The 24,942-nt window shown below is 48.4% G+C and overlaps 1 protein-coding gene across 1 annotated transcript in view; it reads left to right on the top strand.

The window, feature by feature from the left end:
- The window catches only part of ulk4 (unc-51 like kinase 4), an 84,252-nt gene that overhangs the window by 58,658 nt on the left and 652 nt on the right, over nucleotides 1-24,942 (top strand). The window contains exons 33-36 of the mRNA XM_042106370.1: nucleotides 4,137-4,288; nucleotides 6,210-6,308; nucleotides 11,245-11,430; nucleotides 24,107-24,192. Coding sequence (XP_041962304.1) covers nucleotides 4,137-4,288; nucleotides 6,210-6,308; nucleotides 11,245-11,430; nucleotides 24,107-24,192 — 523 coding nt within the window. The remainder of the gene's footprint in view (nucleotides 1-4,136; nucleotides 4,289-6,209; nucleotides 6,309-11,244; nucleotides 11,431-24,106; nucleotides 24,193-24,942) is intronic.

Genomic DNA, 24,942 nt, shown 5'->3' with positions numbered 1-24,942 from the left:
GTAATTAATTGTTAAATGAGTTAATTGTTAAATGAGTTAATTGGTAATTAATTGTTAAATGAGTTAATTGCCACACCCATTTTGGTGCTCTTTAAAAGGGCCAGGGTGTGAGACCGATTGAGATGTGCAAGTTGATATGTAACGTCCATTTTAAAACAGTTTGTTAAATTAAAAAAGGCTGTTTTCTACAAACAAATATCTAGACAGTGTTTAATCTTTTAAAAAAACAAGATGGAGGACATCTTTTTCACAAGGGCACAATTGATACAAGAGCGTTTTACACCTCTAGCCCTGTAATATACTGTATTTGTCATACATAGCAACCTAAGCATAGCAATATGTTACAGTGTCAGATTGAAGATCACGTCATGAAAAAGGTCATACAAAAATGTTGGCGGGACTATAATAGAGTTAGGAACAATTATTATCAGACTCATGAACTCACAGATTTTTTTTGTCATTTAGAGATCACATGGTTTTTAGCATGTGGGGCAGCCATGGCCTACTGGTTAGTGCTTCGGACTTGTAACCAGAGGGTTGCCGGTTTGAACCCCGACCAGTAGGCCACGGCTCAAGTGCAAGGCACCTAACCCCACACTGCTCCCCGAGCGCGCTGTTGTTGCAGGCAGCTCACTGCGCCGGGATTAGTGTGTGCTTCACCTCACTGTGTGTGCAGTGTGTTTTACTAATTCACGGATTGGGATAAATGCAGAGACCAAATTTCCCTCACGGGATCAAAAGAGTATATATACTTATACTTATATGTAGCAGTTGTTCATCATGTCTAGTAAAGAGCACTGAGAGCCTTTAGTGTGTGAGTCACTGTGACTGCTGAGTGGTTTCTGTCGGTTCAGTCCTGTGTGCCCTGTTGCCCTGCTGTGAGCGCTGGAGTGGGCATGCTGCTCCGACACGCTCGTGCCCATGTTGGCACCCCGCGTGCTGTGTGGCACAGGCAGCGCTGCTGCGCTGGAGATGTTTACTCTCGCCTACTGCAGCCAGCCGTGACATGCAGCCTGCATCCTCATCACATGCACTGGCTCTTGCCATCAGCTCAGTCTCTCTCCCCTCTCTCTTCCTCTCTCCCTCTTTCTCTCTCTCTCTCTCTCTCACACTCCACACACCGCACACACAAACAAACACACACACACTCACTCACTGACTGTCTTAGACACACACACACACACTCTCTCTCTTCTCCGTCTCCGCTCCACACCTCTCATTATACATGGAGGTCATCTTGCGTGTGACTAGAGGAAGTCAGCATCATTACGGGCCGATTGGAAAGCCCTCCTCTTGGGAAACTGTTGACCCAGCACTAAATATAACCCTGACAATTAGCACTATCTCCCTCTCTCTCTCTCTCTCTCTCTCTCTCTCTCTCTCTCTCTCTCTCCCTCTCTCCCTCTCCCTCTCTCTCCCTCTCTCTCTCTCTCTCTCTCTCTCTCTCTCACTCGCCGGCTCTGGCTGAAGCGGCCTGCTCTCTCACCGTGCCAGAGTGGAGGGAAGGGGGGAGGGAGGGGGGAGAGGTTTAAAAAAAAAACATATAATTGGCTCTTTTAGGTGTGGACTAGGCGAGTGTAGATGAAGGGGACGGCAAGAGAGGGAGGCGAGAGAGTGAGAGGGAGAGAGAGGGATGGCAGAGGAAGGAGATGAGTTTTATAATTGGCGAGATTTTCCTGAGCTGGAGATAAGAGCCCCAGGGGAGAGGAGGAAGTGACATGGTGTTGAGAGCCCCCCCCCCCCCCCCCCTTCTCTCCTCCCTCTCTCTCTGTCTCTCTCTCTCTCTCTCTCTCTCTCTCTCTCCTTCCTCTCCCCTGTTTTTCATTTGCGCTGGTCGACCAGCGCCCCTCAGTCCCCCCAGTCCCCCCAATCATCGCCTCCCTCATCAGAAACAATGGCCTCTCTCACATGCCTTTGATAGCGCTAATGAAAATATACTCCATTCTCTCTCTTCACGCTAAGAGCGTTAAGATATTTGGTGTTCCCTCACTGTAGGCACTCGCTGTCTTCATTTTTCTATTTCCAACATATTACCCAACACAAAAAAAAACATATCGCAGACACTGAATTGCTGACTTGTTTTTCAGACTGGCTGATGGAAGGCTCCCAAATCCTTGAGTGTTTATTTGCATGTATTACTTGAGGGGAAATAATGGCAAGAAACGGCAGAGCAGCATCCAGATTTAAGTATGAGCGCCCAAGAATGTGCTGCGTCTAGGAAAACGTCTTTTTTCTTATGTCAACAGTGCAGTGAGATGCTGTAATACGCTGTGGGAGTGTGTGTGTGTGGGTGTGTGTGTGTGTGTGTGTGTTTCAATGTCTCTCACCATGCTTATTATTTCCCAGTGTAACTTAATTGGTTGTGCTTTTCCCCCGGTGGAAGTTTTTTCTCTCCTCTCTGAGTTGCGCGCTGTTGGGCTTTGTGCTCAGTCTGCTCTGCACTGTGTGGCTGGGCTCATGTCTGTCTGTCTGTCTGTCTGTCCAGTGGTGCAGGATCCCATGATCCCAGCGGTACATAGCAGGTGTAGGGAACTGTGTTGGTCATGGCTCACCTGCAGTCTTATTAATCATGCCAGTGAGGCTGTTCTTTATGCTATGCAGTTGCATTTACTCAACATGATGCAAACTGATTGTCTTATCAACGACAATAACAACAACAACAACAATAACAACAACAACAATAACACATCGTATTTACATAGCACTTGATCATGGCACCCACAGTGCTTCCCAGTGAAGAGGGAACCTCACTAACCACCACTAATGCGTAGCACCCTACTGGGGGATGCACGGCAGCAGTTCACACCAGAACACTCCCCACACACACAGAGTGAGGGAATGAATAAATTAGCCAATCACACAGAGCTTACATCTGTTGGATCTACTTTACATGTTCTGATTGATGCTGTAGTCCCCAGCATTACAGTGGAAACGTTCTGAATATGTAAGGTGGCAGAATTACAGTGGAAGCGTTCTGAATATGTAAGGTGGCAGCATTACAGTGGAAACGTTCTGAATATGTAAGGTGGCAGGATTACAGTGGAAACGTTCTGAATATGTAAGGTGGCAGAATTACAGTGGAAACGTTCTGAATATGTAAGGTGGCAGCTCAGTCAGCTCACTGTGTGACTGATTGGGATTGCGGTACGTGTGCTGGAGGAGCTGAGCTCCAGTGGTGCCCCAGTAGGGGGGAGCAGGAGGTGGTGCCCCAGTAGGGGGAGCAGGAGGTGGTGCCCCAGGGTGGAGCGGGAGGCGCGCAGATTAACGAGCCGCAGCGGCTGATCCGCCCCTGCTGTCTGCCGGAGAGCAGTTTCACTCGGGGCGGACACTGCGTCCAGCCTTCGCCCCCTCCGTGCCCACAGTTCAAGAGTCTCCCCTGATCACAGGTGAGCGGGGTCAGGGCCACGAGCCGCTCCGAGCCGCGCCGCACCGAGACAAGAGCCCTCTCGTCTGTGGAGATGAGCCGATTATTCATAAGCACTTAATATTTCAGCAGCGTGGACCCCGCAGAAGAAGAGGCAAGCATGGGAGGAGGCGAAGGCAAGGGCTTGGAGCGTGTGATGAGAGATATTATCTCCCAGGTAGTTGATAATTGGTTCAGGGGAAATGAGAATGGCAGCCGTGGTGTTATTGTGCTGCAGAGTAGCATGAATAGATGACTAGGCACAATAGAGGGCAAGTTTGTGTGCTGTTCAGTACATGGCCTATTGTGTCTCGTATTGGGAGGGGTGGGGAGGTTGGAGTGCTGACCAAAGCCTTTTCATCAGTCATCTACAGGTGCAATCTACTGGTGTTCATATGAGTCAGAATGAAAAGAGAACAGATGGCATTGTGCCCTTCAGTGGCACGCACTTGGTCTCTGTTTTGGTTTGCTTTTGTTTCAGTACAGCTGTTGATGACTGAAGTTGATTGTTGGGTCTTAGAGATGGACTCTGAATAGATGGATGGTGTTTATGTCCTGTGAATGGATTTGGATTTAAAATGTGAATATGTGTTGATGTGTAATGTGTTGTAGTTAGATTTAGTAGTTTTGTCATTTTAAAGTCTGTGTGTGTGATTGTGTGTGTGTGATTGTGTGTGTGTGTGTGTGTGTGTGTGTGTGTGTGTGTGTGTGTGTGTGTGTGTGTGTGTTGCAGGTGTGGTGGAGATGGTCAGCAGTGTCTTGCTCTACCTTCAGAGAGAGGAGCTCGTGGGGGTGAAGGCCAGTGTCTCCCTGCTGCTGTCCCTGCTGGATATTCTACACATCCTGCTCAAACATGTGTCCAGCGCCGTCCGCCAGGCACTGCAGGTGACCGCAACAGCCCTCTCCCTCCCCCTTCCTCACCCCGCTCTATCCATCGATCCATCTCTGCTCTCCTGCATTCTCCTCCATCTCTCCCTCTCTTTTCTCTACCTCCTCTGCTCTCCTCCATCTCTCCCTCTCTTTTCTCTACCTCCTCTGCTCTTCCATCTCTCCCTCTCTTTTCTCTACCTCCTCTGCTCTCCTCCATCTCTCCCTCTATTTTCTCTACCTCCTCTGCTCTCCTCCATCTCTCCCTCTCTTTTCTCTACCTCCTCTGTTCTCCTGCTTGCTCCTCCAATGAGTCTCTGCTCAGTGAAGTTGAAAGTACAGAATCTCGGCCTTCAAGTGGGACTCCTGTGAGTGGCTTATCTCTCCTCAGGCAGTTGTGCCCAAGGCTTTCTGGGGTCCTGGGCTGAGGCATGCGCTGACTATGGACTGAATACAATGAACACTCTGGGCTCTAAACGCCGGCGAGTCTAATAACCCCATGTGGCCACTAACCATTTCACACAAACCCACACAGACCTCCAGTCTCCAGCAATCATCAGTGAAGCCCATACTCTCCCCCCTGAGACTACTGTCAGGCTAAACGTATGCTATCCGGCTCACCTAACACCCCCCCCCCCCCCACACACACACACACACACCCCTCCCCTCAGCCTGGCAGCGCGGCCTCTGAAAGCTTGCTTCCCATCGGGCTGGTAAATACGCCATTGAAGTCCATGATTTGACACTGAGGATTCGCAAGGTCCCCCGGCCCACTGGGCATTGGCTGCACTCCCGCTGGCCCTCATTATCTGCGCCTCCCGTCTTGCGGCTGCTTTGTCTTCCGCCGCCGTCCTCACATACATATTTATACACAGGCCGCGGAAGGAGAGAGTGCGTAATGGAAATCAATTCGCCGAGAAAAGAAAAAACAGCTGCAAAAAGCTCATTAAAAGGCGTCAACGCAACCCAAATTCATTTGGCCGATAATGATAAGGGAGAGGGAGGTGTACGTGCTCAGCGCTTGCCTTCTCTCCCTCTCTCTCTCTCTCTCTCTCCTGCTCCTTCTCTCTCTCCCTCCCTCCCCCTTTCTCTCTCTCTCTCTCTCTCTCTCTCTCTCTCTCTCTCTCTCTCTCTCTCCCCAACTCTTTTTCTCACTCTAACTCTCTCTTTCTCCCTCTATCTGTCCGCCTCAGATTTAGCTTGCATTAATATTTCAAATGCATGGGGAAGTTTAATTGTGAAAGTGCTCCATGCTTTGCAATTAAGCACAAGCTGGAGTTTCAGGGAGAAGAGGTTTGAGACTAATCGCATATCCACAGACAGCCAGTCAATCTCCATGAAGTGTTCAGCAGTGGCTCGATGGAGAAAGAGAGAGAGAGAGAGAGAGAGCTGCAAGCTCCTTGTGAGAGAAGGGGGGGGGGGGGGGGGGGGGGGGGGGGGGGAGAACTCACACTCCAGACGGAGAGTGTCACAGTCAGTTTAGCAAGACAGAGTTGAAGTGCCGGGTAAACAGAAGTTGGAAAATATAGCGAAGTGTTTTTCTCCTTTTTGTTGTGTTTTTTTTTTTTTAGAGAGAATTTTTTATTTTCAAGCTGCATCTATTTTCATCACTAAAGAGCGGTGAACTTGTTCGGTAACATTGGCCTTTCAGAAGTGCTTTCTGACAGGCGGGGTGTGCTAATAAAGGCTAATTAAGTCAGTAGTGTTGTGGCGTGTGCTGGCAGTGACAGCGGGAAGGGTGCAAGTCCACTGGCGAGGGAGCCGAGGAAGCTGCCATGGCTTGAAATAGATCCAGCTCCACCGTGCTGCCTTCATGACAGAATGAGTTAAAACAACACTCAGGGCCATCGGGCTGGATGAACCTCTCCTATTTATACTAGTTCATCTCTCTCTCTCTCTCTCTCTCTCTCTCTTTCTCTCTCTCATTCTCTCTCTCTAGGCCCAGAGAGCTGAGAGTTCTGAAGAGACTCAGGCTGCTGAGGAGCTTCTTCTCATAAACAAGCCACTGACTGACCTCAACAGCCTCCTCATTCAGATGGTAAGAAACTCGTGTGTGTTTGTCGTTGTGTTTGTTTGTGTGTGTGTGATATAATGTGGTGTGTTTGTGTTTGTTTGTGTGTGTGTGTGTGTGATGCATGTCTCTCTCTGCCCATGTCAGGCTGTTCTCACAGTCCAGCCAAGGCCTGTGTCCAGCCAGCTCCTGAGTTAGCACCTCTGGCGTCTCTGGAAAGGCCACTGCATCTCTGGCAGTGGGACGGGCATCTGCCCCACTTTACTACAGAGGCCAGACTGGCTATTAACACAACACAACACAGCAGCGCAGCAAATGCCAATCTTAGCACACAGTATCTCAGTGAGTGCAGTAACTCAGACGGCTTTTGCATGATATTAGTGGTGCATTTCAGGGGCATGCAGTCAAGGTTTAGGGTTAACATATTCCATAAAGTCCAGATAAAATCAAATGGCACAAAAAATTAAAGTGATGTAACATTTAATGTCTCTTAAGCATAGCTTTTATTTTTTTATCGGTCAACACTGTGAACCTGCACTGTAGAACCCACCCTCAGTAAATCAATAGGTGTCATTAAAAGCTGTAGTGAGCACCTGATGATGTCTGTGTGATTACATTTGTACTCAGCCATGATCTGCCTGTAGACTGGATCACAGAGTGCAAATTGAGCGATGCCAACTTTTTTCATTTCAACTAGGATCATATATGCGTTCAATTCATTATCTATGGCCCACTATTACTCATGTATTTAACACTGTGGACAGGGGCCAGGCTGCATTGATTGATTGGGTGTTTCCTTGGTGCAGGTCTAATTCAATATACGCCATGAAATAATAACGCCTGCTCTGCTGATTCTGCTTCCAGGAGTCATTGGAAGACAGAATGAATTCTCCTTTTTTGTCCTTTTTTTCCCCCCTAAAAGCTGTTATTTATTTTTATTATTTTTTGCAAAAGCAATTTATGGTAGCCTGAGTGAATTACAAAGAACTCATTTTAAAATAATCAATCTAAACATTGGAGCATTCATAATTTAGGAATGAGGATTGTCTTTTATCCACTCCACGGATGGCTTAAATTGACGCTGATACAGTGGGAGAAATTCATGGGATTCCGTTGTCAATAATGGATGCAGGATGAATTTTGTATGGCGGTGAATGTGGAGCGTGTTGTTCTGACGAGCGTGTGTGTACGGATGGAGATGAAGTTGTGTGTCAGGGAGGGGTTCAGGGCTGGAGCGAGGAGCCGAGTTTGAGTGGCGGACACTGACGCATTAGCACTGACTGGCAGCTTCTCGCCTCCGTACATACGCGCGTCCGCACACACACACACACACACACACACACACACACACACACACACACACACACACACACACACACACACACACACACACACACACGTAAGAGACACATGCACACATACAGCACGTACACATAAACACACATGACATAGACACACAGCACACTCTTATCCAAACTCGCATTCATGTAAACACACAAGGTCATTCACACACACGTAAACACACGCACACACGTTAACACACGCACACACGTAAACACAAATAAATTAGCAACACACTTACCTGTGACCCACATGGTCACACTGTCTCACATGCTTATGCAGCACACTTGCAAACATGCTCACTGAAACACACACACACACACACACACAGAGGGAGAGAGAGTAAGTGGAGTGAGGCACAGATGGTTCAGCAGATCATCCCCAGTGGGAGAAGCCCTTCCACTCTGCACCCTGTCAGTCTGCCTGTGGACACTCTTATCAGCTGCAGCCGGCCCAGGCACCACACTCTCCTCTCCTCTCCTCTCCTCTCCTCTCCTCTCCTCTGCGCCTCAGCGGTCAGCAGATTGCCGGGGACTGCCTGCATACCCCTGGCCACCTCACAGAGCTGCAGCCCACCATGAGCCCAGAGGGGACTGGCTCTGCCTCCCACCCGTCGGCTGTCCTGCTCTACCAACATACGGCCAAGCCATGCTGCGACTGACCCGTCCTCTAGAGCACAGCCGCTCATCACGCAGTCTTCAGCATGACTCCAGGCAGTGTCTGTGTCCTGCACATGCCCTCCCACGCACGCGCCTGTGTGCACGTGTGTGTGCGCTTGTGTGTGTGTGCGCGTGTGTGTGCACGTGTGTGTGTGCGCGTGTGTGTGCACATGTGTGTGTGTGTGCACATGTTTGTGAGCGTGTGTGGGCGCGCGCTTGTGTGTTTGCGTGTGCACAGGTAATTAACATGGGAATGTGACAGTGACGTGCACATGGCCTCTCGCGTGTGTGTGTGTGTGTGTGTGTGCGTGCGTGTGTGTGTGTGTGTGTGTGCGCGCAGGCGCATGCCCAGGTAATTAACATGGGAATGTGACAGTGACAGGGTCTGCAGCAGTCTGTTAGTCCGGGGCAGTGTGTGGCGAGGAGTGTAGGAGTGGAATGGCAGGACACAGTCACAAGGTCAAGCTGCCCTGTGCTAGTTCAGGAGCAGACTGCAGCCGTCTGGGGCCGCTGCACCTGTGTGTGTGTGTGTTTGTGTGTGTGTGTGTGTGTGTGTGTGTGTGCGTGTGCGTGTGTGTGTGCAAGGGGACCGCCATCTCTGATGACAACTGCCGGTCTAGCACAGTGAGAACAGATTGTTTGTGAAGTGAAGGTAGAGGCATTGCCCCGAGCTGTTCTTTGTTGCGTACTTGTGAGGTGACTGTTGGTAATGTTGAGAGCACAGAGTGTGATGCTGTGTAGGTGTTCAGGAGAGAGTAGAACTCTCTCTGTGTGAGTGTGTGTGTGTGTGTGCGTGTGTGTGTGCGTGTGTGCGTGCGTGCGTGCGTGCGTGCGTGCGTGCGTGCGTGCGTGCGTGCGTGCGTGCGTGCGTGTGTGTTGGGGAGAAAGGGAGAGTGTTCTGCTGAAGAGAGAGTGAGTTTGTGAGTCCAGCTCTCTCTCTAGGCTCCATCAGCGCGTTGGACAGTGACGGCTGGCCAGTGGCCTCACCACTAAAGGGGACCCTTAATCCCTTTGATCCCTTTGCTGCCTTTCACAATTTCACTCCCCCTATTTGATTCTTCCGCCTCTGCTTTTCTCTTAGGTTCCTCCCCCTTGCGCATCTACAAGCAGCGCTGAGTAAACATGGGTGTTGTATTAGCGGGGCTAAGCAGGTGTTAGCTCTTGTCTGCGGTGACTCTGTGCTGGCATGCGAACAAGAGAGGGACTGGCGGCCAAAGCCCAGAGGGAGAGCCCTTTTCTAGGAGGGGGGGGGGGGGGGTGCGGAGGAGTGCAGGCCCCTTCAGGGGCACATTGTCTGCGCTCTAAGCATTCCACCCATTGGGAGAGGGCGGCAGGAGACACAAAGGGAGAGGAGCCCCTTGCCCACTGGCCCCTTGGGGCCTCCTGGGATTAGGGTGTTGTATAGGGGAAGGGGGGCAGCAACGGATCAGCGCTGAAAGGAGGCCTGGAAATCCCAGCGCTCACACCCACCGGCTTTGGGCAGAATGGGAGATGGAGACGGAAAATCCTCGAGGGCAGCAGAGGGTCGACTCGTGTTGTCATGGCGGGGGGGGGTGGGGGGGGGGGGTCCTTTGAGGGGAGAGGAGAGGCCTCTCACTGCCTCAAGATGGCTCCCTCTCCTGTGGGATGAGCCTCCCGAGAGCCTCTTGCCAGACCCTCCTGAGTCAGAGCAAGCTAGCCCATACAGCCAAGCAGTGACTAGATCAGTGGATATGAAGGCATTTGAGTTCAAAGTCCTGGCTTGCATTAAATTACCCACTATAATTTGCTTATCATCTAAACGAGGCCCAATCAGGTCCAACAGATGATGCGGTTAACCGGGTACTGCACTTCACCCTCCAACATCTGGAATCCAAATATACCTACTTGTACAAATTCTGTTCATTGATTTCAATTGTGCTTTTAATACTCTCAGTCCTCTCAAGCTGTTGAGGAAACTCCAGGACATGAACATTGACATCTGACTGTGGATCCTGGATTTGTGACGGACAGGAGCCAAGTTGTCAGATTCAATCAGATCACCTCCGACTGCCTAACCACCAACACAGGGATGCTGTCCCTGTTACTTTTCTCCCTGTCTAGATCAACGCCAAGCTCTATCAAAACACTGAAATGTCTGGATGCAAGCCCAATCATAGGACTGTCGAAAGACAGCCAAGACAGGCTGGAGGATGAGTCGGTCAACTTGTGCAGGAAAAGTAATCTGGTCCAGAATGAGAGAGATTCTTGAACTAGCCATTGAATTCAAAACAAAACAATCCATCTAAGAGTGACCTGTCACTTTCAATTACTGTCTGGTGTCTGTGACATCTAAGTACACAGTTTAAAAAATCAAAATGGACAGGGCATCAAAAATCATTGGAAATTCCCCACCCAAGATACCATATACACACGGCACAACACATGCAATCAGGATCAGTGATGAGCCTTTTCACCCAGCTCTCCATCTTCTCCAGCCTCCCCTCTCTGACTAGAAGGCACTAGAAGGCCAGACAGAACGCCTTAATCCGACCTTCTTTCACAAAGCCGTACGGTTCATAAATGCACAGAGGTTTAACTAATTGTATGTGGATTCATGTACTGTACTTGTTGTTGCATTCATATCCTCAGTTAGTATATGTTATGTCTTTATGTTCACAGTGGTTTTGTATGTGGTGTATTGTTACAGCCATTCAATCTCTGCTGAGTTCCTTCAATCAATGACGGCACAAGCCAAAAAACAATAGTTTATTTCCAATACTGCACACAGTAGCTGCTTTGCTTGAAACTTAGTTTCACCAGTTCCATCGCCTGTAGGCAAATGCACAGTAAACACAATGAATCCAAGTCATGGCTCAAGTCTCCAGATGATAAGAAACTGGGCTGGTGTTAACTGAGACCCCCAGGGGAAGCAGCTCCAGGTTGAGTGAGTGAGTAGGTGGAGAGAGGAGAGCGCTGACGTGTAGGTGGGTTTCTGTCCCCAGCTGGCGAGCGCGGATCCCGAGGTGTACGAGGAGGCCAGCCAGTGTGTGTCCCTGCTGGCGCAGCTGTACGGCGGACAGCGTCCGGACTGCCTCCTCCCCGAGGAGCTGCTGAGCCTGGAGCAGGCGCTGCACACGCACCCCCAGCCGCGCGAGCAGAAGCTCCTGCTACGGGTTATCAAGCGCCTGGTGAGAACTCTACACGGTCATGTCTACATACACACAGCACACACACACACACACACACACACACACACACACACACACACACACACAGCACATACACACAGCACACAGGCATGCAGGATGCCGTCTGGTTAGATTATGACAAAAAGTGCAGTTTGTCTATTGCATACACAGAAGCAAATTCTTAATTTGTCCTTGAGACAGCTGGTGGCCTGTTCATGGTTAAAAACATTGATTTGAAATTGCAATTAGTAGCATCTCACCAAAGCACAGCAGCATGCCATGCCTCTGGAGGTCAAGGGGGAGATCTCCCGAGGCTACCGGACTGGACTGGACTGGATGTTGCAGTTGAAATCATTGTAGGATGAGAATGCGATGGTGAAAAAAAGTCACGACTATCATACAGCATCCTCTCAACACAGCTGCTAAGCTAAATGTATTTATTTCGATTGGGCATACAGATGATATTTTGGAATGTGGAGAACCTGCAAGACTTTGTTTTTCGCAAAAGAGAATATTTCATCAGGAGAATTAATAATAATACAAGAAATCATTGCATGTGACAAGCAGTCTTAGTGTGAGTGGAAGGTCAGAGCACAGGCTTGTTGTGATGCGCTGTGTGGCCTGACATGAGGGCACTCTTCCCCAATGCATCTGCATCCCTATGGAAGCACATTACACACAGACTCACACTAGAGAACTCAACAGCACACACTGGACTGGAGGCTGCAAGGCTTTCACTGCAACTCATCAGATGTTTAGTAAGAGCCAGACACAAACAGACATACAGACACACGTACGAAAACAGATCATTATTGGCCAATGTAATGTAAGTTTAATTTTTCCTTGGTAGGAACTATTGGATTTTATGGGCTTAGCACTAACAATAACACCTGACTCCTTGCCTGGAGCTAGGGTTGCAAGTAACACAGCATACGCTCCTGCATATTTAATGCAATGCAAGGGCTAACAGCAATGAAGTATTCTCCCTTATACCCTTCTTAATAGCAGAATTGACAGCACCATAGCATCACAGCCATTGACTACTCACACTGCTCAAAATATTTGTACAATTCTTGTCTCCTGGTACCTCGTGGTAACTACACAGAAACACTCCCTACCTAGCGAGCATTATGATATGGCTGCAGCTGAGTTTCAGCTATGAACTCCACCTTCACATGTATTTTGCTTTCATGAAATACTTTACTAAAGGGGTTTCATGAAGTATGATGCAGTGACTGACTTGAGAGAAAGTTTGATTTTTTTTTGAAAGTTTGATTTTTTTTTGAAGGTCTCATTTGGTGTCAAGTTTATTTTAAACATCAGCCGTCATGTTTGGACAGGCAAGCGCACACAGTGACTGCTTTGAGTGGCTACAGTAGAGGTGTGTGTGTGTGCCTGGTCCGGTCCGTGGCATATTTTCAGAGGAATGTATTTTCCAGACTCTGGCTTGCAGTGCTGTTTGTATTTCCAAAATAGACAGAGCGTCAGCCCCCTCGTTCCACCACTGTGTTGTCAGATGACATAGGTGCGAGTGAGCGAGCTCGCTGTCTCTCCAATATGAGATAGCCAGAGGGTGTGAGAGAGCAGAGTGTGCAGCGGAGGGAGTGATTCAGGGACGAGAGGGCAAGGCCTGCTGCAGGCTGGCTTCTCCTCCTCTCCATCTCTTTCTTTCTTTCTGTCTCTCTGACTCTCCCTCCTGCCTCGTATCGAGCTCCCTCCGCAGTCTCCGTCTCCATTTTTCAAACTTTCTCACTTTGTTAACCGAAGGTGTCCTTCGTAAGCCAACCACAGCTTCTCAAGGACAAACCGTATTGACCAAAAGCATTGAGCAGAGGCTGCTGGCATGCAGGACTTGGTCTTCTATTGAGAGAGAATGTGGGCAGTGGGCTCCGCTATGTGTCCGCTCTACCTCCGTGAATGACAGGGCGGGCGAGGGGGGGGGGTGGGGGGTAACTGCAGCGCTGGGGAAGATGGCTCCTCTAATTCCCTGTGCTGGAACCGGTGAGTCATGGTGGAGTTATGTCTCCATCAGAGGGCATATTTAGAGAGGGGCTGTGGTCCCCAGGCAAATAGAAAGGGTCCTGGGCATCAGTACACCTACATGTCTCACCTAAACTATTTATTTATTTTTTTTGCCAGAATAAATTTGATGTGCCATGTGTTTTGTTTTCAGAGGCATTGGTCCGTGTAGAGAAATCATTTTTGTTGTGTTCACCGAAGTATTCTCTGTAATTGTGTGCTTGTGATGATTGGCAGCAGACTGATCTTGTTACATGCGCAGCGGGAGGAGCAGGCAGCACGAGCATGTCTCACTCAGGGCTGGAGCTGGGAAATCCTGCCTTGGGCTGGGGGCCATCCCTGCATCAGCCCACTCATGCTGGGGCTTGGAGCTCCATCTCATTCACAGTATACATAACCAATAACCTTCCATCTTATCTGTGCTGGGACAGTACACACCTGCTATACGTTCATAAATGTTCAAGTTAAATGTATTGATAATTTAGAGAAAATTATAGAACGTTTTTTTCCAGGAAAATATACACTTGTGTTCCCGTGTTCCAAGCCAATGCTTAAATATCCACGTATTCTTGGAGTGTTTTAAGTGCGTTGCTGTTGTGCTGAGCCCATGGTGCTGGACGCTCTTGCAGTATTGGTAAGCATAGGCCGGACGAAGGCTCTTGCAGTATTAGTAAGCCCAGGCCGGACGAAGGCTCTCGCACCTGTGTGGACGTTAATATTTGAAAAGAAGCCCAGGGCTAATTCCTCATCAGTCAGGTTCCAGCACCGGTGTTCTCCTCTCACTCAATCAAAGCTTATTAACAATTTACTGGCTAAAGGCCTACTGACGGCCTCTAGAGAGAATACAGTCAAGGAGTTCTCTTTCAATCTCTTACCTATGCCCCCCGCAACACACACACACACACCACCACCCACCCCACCCCACCCCCCAAAAAATACACACTTGCACACACATACACAAACAAACTCAACACACACAAACACCTTGTTTTCTATCTCTCCCTCTCTCAGTAGCAGCATGAAGGAGACTTGTACAAAATTGAATATCACTTTCTCTGCTTGGGCACAGAGGAGCTGTTGAGTTGGTTTTGTGCAGGTTGGAGAGAGATGGTGGTGAAGGTGGCTGGGAATGAAATATCTTCCCAGCCACCTCCTCAGAGCTGAGAGTATGAAGAAGAATAAAATAAGGTACTCCAGCCGAGACTCTGGGCTATTTGTAGCCATAGGATTAGTTTTCTTAACACTGAAAAATGGAACCTGTCACTAAAAACCATTTTGTCAAAACAAGGTCAACTAACCTGGCATAGTTTTGTGTAAAGGGATCTTGGTGTCCCTGAAAATAAGTAGTATTGCAGTGTAGAGCCGGGGCATGTATTAGCAGTGTGTGTAGACACAGTATGTAGGCAGCATTGTATCAAACATAAGATGTGAAAACCTCAGGAGCCAGAGGAGCCAAAGAGCCTTTTATAATTCTGTGACTCTCCCCTGATCTGTGATATTTCATAAAAGAGGCTGATGAACAGAGCACAGTGGTTACACACTCTGCATTTCTGCTGCTTGCTAATATTCACCCACATCGTTTAACATGACTGATGGGTTAAACCTCAGTGAGAGGGTTCATATGAAATGTTGGGTGGATGTGTGTGTTTCTCAAGCCCCTAGTTTCCCTCCATGCGGCTGCAAAGGCGTAAAGTAGTGTTGAGTCACTCGGCCAGTTGCACACAGCCCTGTGTATTCATCTTGTGTTGACCAGCGGCTGGTCAGTCTGGCTGCCGGAGCTGCAGAGCGAGTGAGGGCGGAGGGAGTGGAGGAGCGCAATCAAAAAGTGATTTCTGCGGTAAGAGAGCGGAGATTGACGGATATTGGCCTATTGATTCTGCCGGGGTGAAGTGGATAGAGATGTGGGCCGTCGCCTCATTGTTCGGCCTGTGAATTCCGGAGGGGGCAGCCGGTAAACACCACCCATCCAAGCGCTCCGAGCCGCGTGTGTAATCAGCACCTCGGCCTCCATGGCCATTTCCTGATCTGACCCTCACTGGAGAAATTCATTAGTGGGGGTGGAGGAGAGTGCACACAAAGTTCAAGAGGAAGAGGCCTCTCGGGGATTAACATTGTGTGTGTGGGAGAGAGAGAGGGAATCTGCGTGCATTAATGTGTGGGTGTGTGTACATGTGGTGTTTGTGGGTGTCTGCGTGTGTAAATGTGTTTGTGGGTGTGCGTTAATGTATGTGGGTGTGCGTTAATGTGTGTGTGTGTGTGTATGTGGGTGTGCGTGTCAGACCCCCACACACTGCTATTGATTCATGGCATGCTGTCCTACTCCTAATTAGCACAAAGTCACTTCTAGGCTGGTATTAATGGGAGGAGGTGACCCATCTGTATTCATCGGCTCCTGGCAGCCACATCACGCCCCACTTCCACTGCCTGGTTGCAGCAAGATGAACGGCCAAATCATCTACTGTATACTGCACGCCATGTCCATCAGCCAGTGGCCAGTCTCGCACAAAACACCCATGTAGCAACTACAGTAGGTTCAGTTTCACACATAAACACATAGGCACAAACTCACACTAAATGGAGCTATAGATCACATAGGCAGTATCATTTGCTGATTCAACATGTGAGAATAAAGTAGGGGTATGGATCCTTTTAATGTAATCAGTGGCTGGACATCACAGTGATCATATGATAACCTTCTTCACTGCTTGGCAGCCTGGTTGTACCCTTAAGGGCCTCTTCCTCTTCAACTGTAAGCTGGCTTACTTTGTGGCTTACTGATGATGGTCTGGTGGAGGCTGGTGTTTGCCGTATTGATGAGGAGCAAAAGGCAGCCTTGACATTCTGCTGTCCTTCTCACAGACACCCACCAATATTCTATAAGTTGCCAGGGCAGTTGAGGCACAGCAAATGTGATTTGAGAAGTATAAAATCTCCTTGTGGAGACCTTATAGATTGTGCCGTGTGCTGATTTGAGTGGAAATGTGGTGCATATTTAAAGCCACATCCATTTGCACAGCGCTTCCCTTCATCCTGTTCTGGCTGCCTTTCACACGCTAAAGTGTTGAATTTCAAACCCCTGGAAAAGCGTCCATATGTAAATGGCCAGGGTGCCACTGTTCCCGCCTCTCTGAACTTCCACCATCGGCTCTCCCCCCGCTGACTGGTGTGTACCAGAGGAGACCAGAGCGGCAGAGAGAGCGGCCGCTCCCCGGACACAGGCCAGTGGCAGCATGTGCTGCGCTTATGAATAATGGAGGGCAGGGGAAGGCCAGACTGTTGGCAGATACACAGGCACGCGGCACTAGCTCCTCTCCTGGGAGGCTCACTGCTGGCCTCATTAACTGGGTATTGGCCAAGCCCATAGACGCCACCGCAGTCTCTCGAGCACCCCACCCCGTCCCAGCCCGCCAACCCCCCTGCTAACCTGATCCCAGAGCCCCAGGGGAAGGGCCCCAGAGCCGGGAGTGGAGGGATTAGGGGGCCTGAGCCGCTGCAGCGGCAGCGTTTTATGCAGAGCTGTCCCCGAGCCCACAGCTGCTCGCCCGCCACAGACGTCTTCAGGCAGCGCTGAGTCACCGGAGCGCTCACCTCTTCATTAGGCTCCAGCCAGGCCAGGACGTGACGAATGCAACCTCATCCTAACACACACACACACACACACACTCCCACAACCTCATCCCAACACACACGCACGCACGCACTCCCACAACCTCGTCCTAACACACACACACACACACGCACTCCCACAACCTCATCCTAACACACACACACACACACGCACTCCCACAACCTCATCCTAAGACACACACACACACACGCACGCACTCCCACAACCTCATCCCAACACACACACACACACGCACTCCCACAACCTCATCCCAACACACACACACACACACACACTCCCACAACCTCATCCCAACACACACACACACACGCACTCCCACAACCTCATCCTAACACACACACACACGCACTCCCACAACCTCATCCTAACACACACACACACACACGCACTCCCACAACCTCATCCCAACACACACACACACTCCCACAACCTCATCCTAACACACACACACACACGCACTCCCACAACCTCATCCCAACACACACACACACACACACACTCCCAGCAGCAGTCCTCGCGTGTTAAACATCGACTCACCCATTCCAGTTCTCACGCACAGAAACAGCCCACCCTCGCACAACCAACAGACAGAGCACTGTTTGATTCAGTAGTTAAAGGCATATGAACTGAACTGCGTCCTCAAGGATTAAAGTTCTCCGTCATAGGACGGATTTCCGTCAATTTGATTTTAGAAATGTCATATTTGAGATCGATGCAGATCCGATGAGAAAAAAAATAGGGGGGGGGGGGGGCTTATCACCTTTGCTTTTCCAAAGAACACATATGGAGGACTATAACGGTCTAAAAGTTGGATTATAGTGACACATTAGAGACAGCTGATGAGGTTGGCCAATCCGTTTAACTTTTTTGGATATGATATTGTGAGCTCTATGTGCGAATTCGGAGAAGAAGCGTAGGCTGCGTTCTTTCCATGCATCAATGTAGACAATTTCTTACTATCGCGAACTCTTGTCAGGGGAGGTCATTCATTTTGGGTGTCACCTATGACTTGAACAGATAGCCTTCTATGCCACCCGATGTAGGCTACTATTATTGTTACAGTTTTTAATCAATGCAACTAACATTATGTGTAAAGCGACGCAATATAAACCGTAGCCTATGCAATTTATTATCCCGTCTGTTATGACATGTACAACAATGTTTTTCACAATTTGCGACGGAAGGTTTTGACTGAGCGTGTTAGCATAAAAAAAATAATATCACTGTCATCATCGCATGTTGACAAAAAATAACCATACAATTAAAATAGTCAACTTAAAACTTTGCTATAAAATATGATTCATTTATAGCACAAAACCATAACCAGTAGGCCTACCAGAACCTCGCATATTAGCGTCATGATTTGTGTGCGTCTATTTGGCAAGGCCACTAGCTGTCATGGATGCGTTGTTGCTAAAGGAAGGCAGGTGTCAAAAGTTAAAAAAATAAATGGAGATGGGCAGCTGTTGGAAACGGGGGAGAACTAACAAGCCATGGTAAGCCATAGCGCCAGGGGTTTGCTTTTGCGCGGTTCGCTGCAAGAAAATTGTTTATGGATGCAATAGGAAAACGTTTTAGCACGCCACCAATCAGAAGACCGCCATAAGGTTAACGTTCGTGCACTTCAGGACATCTTCCCTACCTGGTGCAACTAGCCACCACGACAGAGGTAGGCTACGTTTATCTATGGCTGACCGTTTTTACGTTAGAAAGTAGGCTACGCATGTTCTTTCATAGCGCAACACGACCTGTCCCTCACCATATCGCAACCCTTTTGTCAACCTTATACAATCTGTTGTTGAAGACAAAAGCACCATCTCCAGATTGCCGTTATCAAATGCGCAGACCTCCTGCATGAGCACACACAGTATTGCTGCTCATTGGAAAACTGAGTTGTCTGTAAAACTCAAAATTACCATGTTTTCATTAAAAGCGGATGAGGCAACAAATGGAAATATGAACAATATCTAGAATGTTCTGATTCGTTACTTTGATGAGGAAATGGGAAGTCTTACAAACTTGATTTTATAGATTTTACTTGGTGTAGAAAAAAATCTCCCCTTTAAACACTTTTGGCCTGAAGTAATTAAATAAGAGTGTGTTAAAGCCTTTCTACAATATTGCTGCAGTAGAAAAGAACAGCAATGGCTAATCAGCAATGGTCAGGGATGGTACTAAAATATATTTTTGTTCATCAGGAAAACTCAAATCTCAATCAAGAACACTCTCAATTCGCCTTATTCACATGGTGGCCATTGGCGGCTAAAACGAGGCTACAGGGTACACAAACCATAGGATTGTTATGTTCTATGCATTCACCTGTAGGTGGCATTAATTTTATAGTAAGTGTACCCTGTAGCCTCGTTTTGGTTTAAACAATGGCCGCCGTGTGAATAAGGCGAATACTCCCTTTACTTTGCTGTTTGCATCTTTTTGTACATTAAAAACCAATAAGTCGCGACCGCAAAAGGGTTGCTATCTCTATAGGTAGATATGTATGACTTATGGCCTGAAAAAGGGCCACTTTAATCCCTGCGTCCTCTCATGTGCCAGGTCAAATTGTGCATGAACCAGCAGGATTTTCATGGTGCAAATCTGTTCTTTTTCAGAACTTCAGAAACCATGAAATCCATTGACTTTTTTTTCTACTTCTGAAAGACCAGGCTTTCAATGAGACATTGTCTCCAAAACCTAAACACACATTCTGATGTCATCAATCTAAAAAGTACATGCAATCTTAATTTATAATTTATAATAAACTTGTGGCTTCTCCGTGGTAACAGGGTGCCAGGCTGCCCGACTGAAAGCATTCATTCAGTACAGGCCGTCAACAGCTGTGCGCGAGGCGAACTGCAGCTCAACTCTAATCACTCGCCATGCCCCTGTCCACCACTCCTCATGTTCCTTTCATGAGGCATTTGGATGGACAGTTGGCCTGCACTCTGCAAATCAGCTGCGTTGTTATGCAAATCATGCAAATCAATTTCTATTTCATGCGCTTTTATTGGGAGCAGTGCAGGGCTCTTCAGCAGAGCAGGGCAGCCGGAGAGAGCACCCTGACAAAGGCTTTCAATTAGGCCCATGGAAAACACTGCACACTTGTCTCTTCTCCAAGCCTACACTGTCAACAAAGGCCTTTTAATTAGTATTCATTAATTGCAGCCCCCCACCCCCCCACCCTGTACAATTCGTGCGTGCATGTTCTTTATCAGCCCATCAAAGACAGAGCTAATTGCCTCATAATATCTGAAATAGATATGGCACATGTAACGCCACGTTGAAACGGAGAGGTTCAAAGAGAGGAAGACTGAGCGCTGCACTTCAAGTCCAGGCCTGACCAGTTCACTGGCCCATGTATTGTGAGCGTGAGAGCTGGATTTGGACACGTGTTGCACGCTCCACCAACCAGCGAGCTCAGGAGTGGTGCGAGTGTCAGCACAGGCATGGGTAGCCAGGGTTCAGTGATCCAGAGATTGGCAGCACAGTAGAGTATTGAGAACGCTGGAATTGTTTTATTCCCTCACATCAGTTATTCATGTTTTAGCAAACTCATGCTCATGTGATATCTCTGGTTTTAGTTAGGTGTGCAGTCAGGTTGATTTGCACAGGTTGTGAAATGCGGGTGGTTGTGATGGTGTTTAGTAAGGTGAAAAACGGATCTCTACAAATAATTCACATGTGCCTTCAAGCGCTTCCACTGACTTGAGTGTGTTTCCCTGTTCCTCTGCTCTAAGCGATGCTGGGTAACGTCACTTCTGTTGACTTTCAAACAAAACAGAGAGCTAGCTCGCTACTTCCTCCCCCTCCCTCCCGTGCTGCTCCTGTGCAATTGAAACTCCTAAACGCGCATCTCGTCTGTGATTTGCTGGAACAGTTTGTTATGTTTTTATAGGCTAGGTTTGCCCAGGTTGTTTTTGTTGCCGTTTTTGCAGGCTGGGCTGTCCACAGAGATCGCGTTTTTTTACAGTGTATTCAGGACACAGACAGCTAGCGGTTGGTTAGGTGATGTTTGCAGTAAGTGACATAAAATATTTTTGCCTAAAAAACGTGTGGCATCGCTTAGAGCACCTTTAAACAAGAAATTCCAAAAATACTGCAGTCAATTGAAAGCAAGCAAGGCTGACTTTGTGTCTGACATCAGTGCAAGACACCTAATTAGCGTTTTCCTGTGGTTTCTGCTCTTCTGCTCTGCTCTAATATTAATTGGTGGAAATACAAAACAGCTCATTTTGGTGATGTACACCTTAAGAGCGGCTAGACTCGATCCCATGAACCCAGCACGTTGTCCCCCATTACCCTGCAGTTACACATGGTGGCCTCTGCGCAGTGTTTTTTTTTGCCGATGTTTACATTGTCTGTTTCAAATGAGATGCCCAGTGCATAGACTTTGACTGTGGGTCATCCAGTTCGCCCGTCCAGGTTGCAGACCCTGTAAAAACACGGCCTGGAGCGTTAGTGGCTCTGCGAATCGCTGCTCTTTTGAGTTCAGCTCTGGGGCACGGGTGGAGATTAGCAGAGCAGGAGTGCTGGAGCTCGTCCAATCCAGCTGCATTCTCCAGCGGCACGGCTGGAGATTGACCAGTTCACGCTCAGATCCTCTCATCTCTGGCCCTTCCTCACTTCAGATTGGGTCGTGCACTCACTAGTGCAAAGGCCTATTTAATGAAAGAAAAGGCAAAGAAGGTCTCCCAGGACTTCCATCGGGGACTGGTAGACTATACTAATATCCTAACAGGCATGTTAGTTCAGTGCGTAATTACAAAGGTTGGGTTTGCTTCAGTATGTCTGCCTTTGATGTGAATAAAAATAGGGTTTGCATATTAAGTGCTTTCTTTCATTATGTGTTTCATGTCAGGGAGAGTATGGCGTTGTTGTATATTCAGCCTTCGGACTAAGTGTTTCGCATCCTATTTTCACTCACACTATTGGGCTGGTTTCTGCGGGCTGGCAAAGGGCTAGCCTTAAACGTTCCACATACTCGACGCACCCGGTAGCACGACAATGTGACGTCACAGAAGCGCCGTAACCATTTATACTCTCGCGAGGCTATTATCTAGCCTCTGTGATGGTACTTCAGACTTTGGTTGCTACTATTCACAACTACCACCATCATTATCATCTAGTTTCCAAGGTGTGCGCACAGGTAGATAGATAGATGGATATAGATGGATACTTTAGTCATCCTATTATTTTAATAATTTAAACAGTTTAGTTAGCTGGCTGAGTTTGTGTAATTTCCTGAAGTGGAAAGAGATTTTGTTCAGGCCTTAATAGATATCCTTTGTTTGAAAATAAATCGTTTGTATTCTTTCCTCTTAATTCTATGTGTTGCAACTCTCGCTGGTAACTTTGTTAACTTATCCAACTATTAAAAATTCAGACTGTAACAAAACACTGCAACTCTCGCTTGCCCTCAAACTACTCCATCTTCCTGTTTCCGCTTTGTCTCGCTCGTCTGAAAAAAAATGAGTGGTGCGCTACCTCGCGCTACCTGGCTAAAATCCTGGCGCGCCAGCAAGATCTACGTCATTTTGACGTCACGGTGTCGCGCTACCGGTCGGGTGCGTCGAGTATGTAGAAGCCCTTAGCTGGGGCAACAGTGCTCCAAATCAGCTTAACCTAGATACACATCTCTTTTCAGAATGCTATATCTGACAGAAAGGTACCTCTCTGTGTGTGCCTCTCCACACACACACACACACACATAAACACACACACATAAACACACACACAGAGGCACAGATGGCATTACAGACCATGTTAAACAAGTTTTCTAAGAGGATGCTGGTTCAGTGATACATGCAGCAGGTTGTAGCAATGCTTAGTTAGTTGATGCTATCCCTCTGCCTCACACATTGGATGAGGAGTAGAGTTAGTATAGAGGGGTGTATAGAGCAGTCCAGAGGCCGTGTGCAGGTGTGTGAGGGGACACAAGCAGACCTCAGTGCTCTGTGGGGTCCTCGCGTGGAGACTTCACGTCCGGTCCTCGCGGCAGTGCTCTATGGGGACTTCACGTCCGGTCCTCGCGGCAGAGATGCGAGTGCAGTGAGACAGCACTTGGGATGAGTGCTGCTGTGGGCAGCACAAGTGCCTTCCTAGGTACGTAACCCTGTTGCCTGGCAACGGGCACTTTGTGTGCGGCTTTGTGCGGCGCGCTGGCTGGAGCGTTGTCACGGGAGATTACAGCGGGGATGCGCTTGCGAGAGACGGAAGCAACACGACAGCACGAGGTGTCTCTTCAACTTCTTATCAGCTGCCAGGTTGGGAGAGGAGGAGGTTAGGAGGGGATTTTCAGAGGAGGAAGTCTGAGCCTGGCTCGCTCTTTTTTCCCCCAGATAGACAAAAAGGGACTTGTTTTGTTAAGAAGCTTTGTCGTGGTGTGTTTTGTATTTCAGTCTTACCTTGGTATTGGAGATGGATGGCAGGTCCTGGAAGAGTATTTTAGTTGTTTTGAGTGATGAGCACGAACTCTTATACATTATGCAATAAGACTGCTCTCTAAACCTTGTTGTGGAATCTAAGCTAAAAGACAATTGAGGGTGTGCTTGAATCCTATGATCCTAAAATCAAATGAACTGACATTTTCCATTGATTGATACAACTTTTACAGTTACCCAGCCCTTGTCTAACACCCCCATTGAGATTTGAGATTTGCTTTCTCACTAATGTACACATTTAGTGAACACAAGGAACTGGGCTCCTGAGTTAAGTCAACCCGCTGCTGCAGACAGTGAGTAATTCCTCGTCATAGTGCCACTGGCTTCATACGCCATTCAGATGGCTAGAGAGAACATCAGCGCTCAGGGTTACACTCTGTTCTCTGTGGTTTTGGGGTCATTGTCACTGAGGTAGAAAAGTGACATCATGGCAGGAAATGAAACGAGAGCTGTCTGTTCCAGAGCCTTTGGGCCCTTTTAAAGCATTGTGGTGTGATGGATGATGGTGTGGTTGTTTAGTTCTGTGTATGCGGCAGGTAATTGAGACTATTATTGTGTGTGTGTGTGTGTGTGTGTGTGTGTGTGTGTGTAGATGATGGCCTCAGATGGTTCCTGCTGGTCATCAGTTGAAGGTCAGAGCCTCATCCTCCTGCTCCAGAGACTCTCCCATCATTCCAGGTGAGCCCCCCCACTCCCCACCCCCCACCCACTCCCCACCCAAACAACGCTCCAGCCCCCTCCCTCCTCCCACCCATCTGGGTCTCAGGCTCTTAGCGTGGCCCTCCACTTTGATCCATTCAGGCAGGGGAGGCCCAGGCAGAGCTCTCGTAATGAAAGATTCCTTGAGCTGTGGGCTCCTCCAAAAAAGAAAGAACGAGGGGGAAAAAACGAATTGATACTGGCCCATTGTTGGGCCACCGTGGCCCCTGCCCCCATCTCCCTTTCTCATTCTAAGAACGAGAGCACATCCCTTTGAAGTCAGCCAGCCAGGCCTGCCAGGGGAAAAAAAGAAACCTCAACAATATTGTTTTTTCTCTCTCTCTCTCTCCCCCAAAGTCTGGGTGAGATTCCTCTCAGAACAATGCTCTGTAGCTCTCAGCCCCACCCCACCCCACCCCACCCCAGCTACTCAGCCACAGAGCTTGTGCTTTCATGTTCAGGAGCAGGTCGAGGGGAACACAGGGAGAGGTTGCCAGTAAAACACGATGAGTGCACAGCTGAACTTCTCAGTGGAACCATTCCCCATCAACTGATTCCAATTGGACACTCAATTCTTCAGACAGAAGAAATCACATGCAAATGTCCCATGTAAATTTGTTCAAATACAAATCAGACAAGCCTTTTTTTTTAACATGCCAAACATGTCGTGGTGATTTTCTTCAACAGCAAGCCTTTTATTTGGACAGGTGCTCAAGGTCATGTTGGATT

The sequence above is a fragment of the Alosa sapidissima genome, chromosome 10 (genome assembly GCF_018492685.1).
Source record: "Alosa sapidissima isolate fAloSap1 chromosome 10, fAloSap1.pri, whole genome shotgun sequence".
Taxonomy (NCBI): Eukaryota; Metazoa; Chordata; class Actinopteri; order Clupeiformes; family Clupeidae; genus Alosa; species Alosa sapidissima.
The sequence above is the reverse complement of the archived record's forward strand: the minus strand, read 5'-3'. Positions and strand labels throughout refer to the sequence as shown.